The sequence below is a fragment of the Achroia grisella genome, unplaced genomic scaffold (genome assembly GCF_030625045.1).
Source record: "Achroia grisella isolate CSIRO2021 unplaced genomic scaffold, CSIRO_AGI_Agris_v1 utg5356, whole genome shotgun sequence".
Classification (NCBI taxonomy): domain Eukaryota; kingdom Metazoa; phylum Arthropoda; class Insecta; order Lepidoptera; family Pyralidae; genus Achroia; species Achroia grisella.
The window spans coordinates 38733-41214 of NW_026712922.1; the positions used below are offsets into that span (position 1 = coordinate 38733).

At 50.4% G+C, this 2482-nt stretch overlaps 1 protein-coding gene across 1 annotated transcript; it reads left to right on the forward strand.

Annotated features, from left to right (window-relative positions):
- Positions 1–470: 470 nt before the first annotated feature.
- LOC131847462 (uncharacterized) lies at positions 471–1265 on the forward strand. The gene has a single exon (XM_059197052.1). It carries the CDS (start codon positions 471–473, stop codon positions 1263–1265), a length of 795 nt encoding a protein of 264 aa, XP_059053035.1.
- The last annotated feature ends 1217 nt before the right edge of the window (positions 1266–2482 follow it).

Below are 2482 nucleotides of genomic sequence, written 5' to 3' on the forward strand. Positions count from 1 at the left end.
CATTAAAAGACGCGATCCAATCACCCACGAAACCGGGACAATGGAAGACCGTCACCAAACCCAAGTCGGCCTCAAAAAAGCGGCGCATGAAGGCCAGAGCCAAAGCAGCAGCACAATGCACAGAAGCAGTGGATGCCGTTAGGCATCAGCTCGGTACTTACACAAAGGCGACCAAACCGAAAGGGGAGGCGTCAACAAGTGGGACCAGAGCACCTGCAACTGCCTCGACAAGTGCTGCACTGACGGTTGGCCTTTATAAACGCAGCATGAAGCCCAGAGGCCGAAAGAAGACCAAAACATACGATGACAAGACCGCACCAAAACCGAAGAAGCGCACTCGTCCGGAGGACACGGTCACACCTACAGGGGAGGGCAAAAAACCCCGAACCGCAAGAGTGACGGGTAGGGGATCGACGTCATACGCCGAAGCAGCTGCCAGCTTCTTGGCGAATGAACTGTGCGTTGCAGTTATGGTAGAACCATTTACCGACCTCACACAAGACCAAGAGGAGGATCTCAGAGGGCAAATCGAAGGGAAGCTTAGACTCCAAGTCAAAGCCGACCTCAAGATCCCTGCAGCAACGAGAAAAGACCTCAAATTTCGTGGCAAGGCTCACTTCGCAGATGGTGTCCTCAAAACCTGGTGTGAGGATGCCTACACCCTAGCCTGGCTTGAGAAAAACATCAAAGACATGGTCTCACCGGTAGAAGGTTCGAGGCTAGTCGTCAGACCACAGTCGGCCATACCGAAGAAGGTGCCGTGCCTGCTGTTTGTACCTGGAGAAATCAAGGACTTGGCAGACCTACGGGAACTTCTCTCGGGGCAAAACAGCAACATGAACATCAACTCCTGGACCCTGACACACGAAAGAAGCAGAGCAGACCCACCGGGAACCTGCCTATTCTTTCGTATTCCTGAAAAGGATGTAGAAGAGCTGAAGGCCCAGGACAGAAGGGTATACTACCTGATGGGGAACATCTATGTTCGCTTCCTGGACACAGATGTTTCTCATCAAACACATGCAACCTCCTCGAAACAGACGGAGGACACAAGCGTCGGCGAGCAGGAGGCGGAACCCAAGCCGACAACGTCGGCAATGGATCTCGCGACTGCGGTAGAGGACGTAGAGCCTCCGATGGCAATGGAGGTGCAGGAACCATCTTCACCGGGAATTATCTCGGATGAAGAGTGCTTTCCGGCGGGGGGAGGAGAGAGCGAGGCCAGTGACAGCATCCTCTACTCCTCCCCCCTACGGGAAGACTAAACTCCTGCAGGGAAACCTCCAGCACAGCCAAACTGCGACGGCCTCACTGCGCAGAGTGCTGGAAAATAACACCCAGACCATAGCCCTGATCCAAGAGCCGTGGATCAGGAATAACAAAATCTGTGGTCTCGGCAACATCGGAGGAAAACTACTACTGGATACCTCCGTAAGTAAACCTAGGACCTGTATCTTCCTACCAAAACATGTTCCAACATTACTAATAAACGAATTCTGTTCAAGGGATTTAACAACAGTCAGAATAACCAGTGAAGTACAGAATCTCCCGGACGTCGTCCTCGCCTCAGCGTACCTGCCGAGCGACGGGGAGGTGCCACCTCCAGAACTCAGCCAGCTGGTCGAGTACTGCGAGAGGGAGAAGCTGGAACTGGTCGTCGCCGCTGACTCCAACGCGCACCACACGCTATGGGGCAACAGTAAGACCAACAACAGAGGTGAGGAATTAGCTCTTTTTATCTTTAGCCACAACCTCACACTCCTCAATAGAGGTTCCGAACCTACATTCATAAACGCTCGTTCACAAACCATCATAGACATAACACTGACATCGACAGGCATCTCGGAGCATGTTCGTGACTGGCACGTGTCCAACGAACTATCATGCTCTGATCATAGATGGATCCGCTTTACAATCGACATGCAGTTACCAAAACCACAGCCGAGACGGATTCCTCGCAACACTGACAAATTCAAATTCCTTGAATTGGTCAAAACGCACGTAGGCAAACAATCCGGACTCTCAATAAAATTAGACAAAACGGAAATAGACAATCACGCAAACAACATTACGTCCATACTAACCACGTGCTACGAACAGTCTTGCCCTCTCACCGTACCCAAAATCGGAGGCAGGCAACACTGGTGGTGTCTCGAACTAGAGAAACACCGCCGGAAGTTGAGAAAAACTTTCAACGTAGCTATGAATAGTAGATCACAAAGTGACTGGGACAAATACACTACCTCGAGGAAAAAATATAAAAAACTAATTCGCCAACGACGACAGGAATGTTGGAGGCGATTCTGCACTAGTATAGAAAACAACAACCAAGCAGTCAAGGTAAAAGCGTGTCTCTCCAAGGAGAAAGACCACACAATAGGCTGTCTAAAGAAACCGGATAACAGTTACACAACAAATGACACAGAAACTTGCGAAATACTACTGTCAACTCACTTCCCAGGATTTCTTGTGGACAATAACC

Coding starts and splice junctions, on each gene's coding strand:
- LOC131847462 (XM_059197052.1), top strand. CDS start 471: ATGGTAGAACCATTTACCGACCTCACACAAGACCAAGAGGAGGATCTC.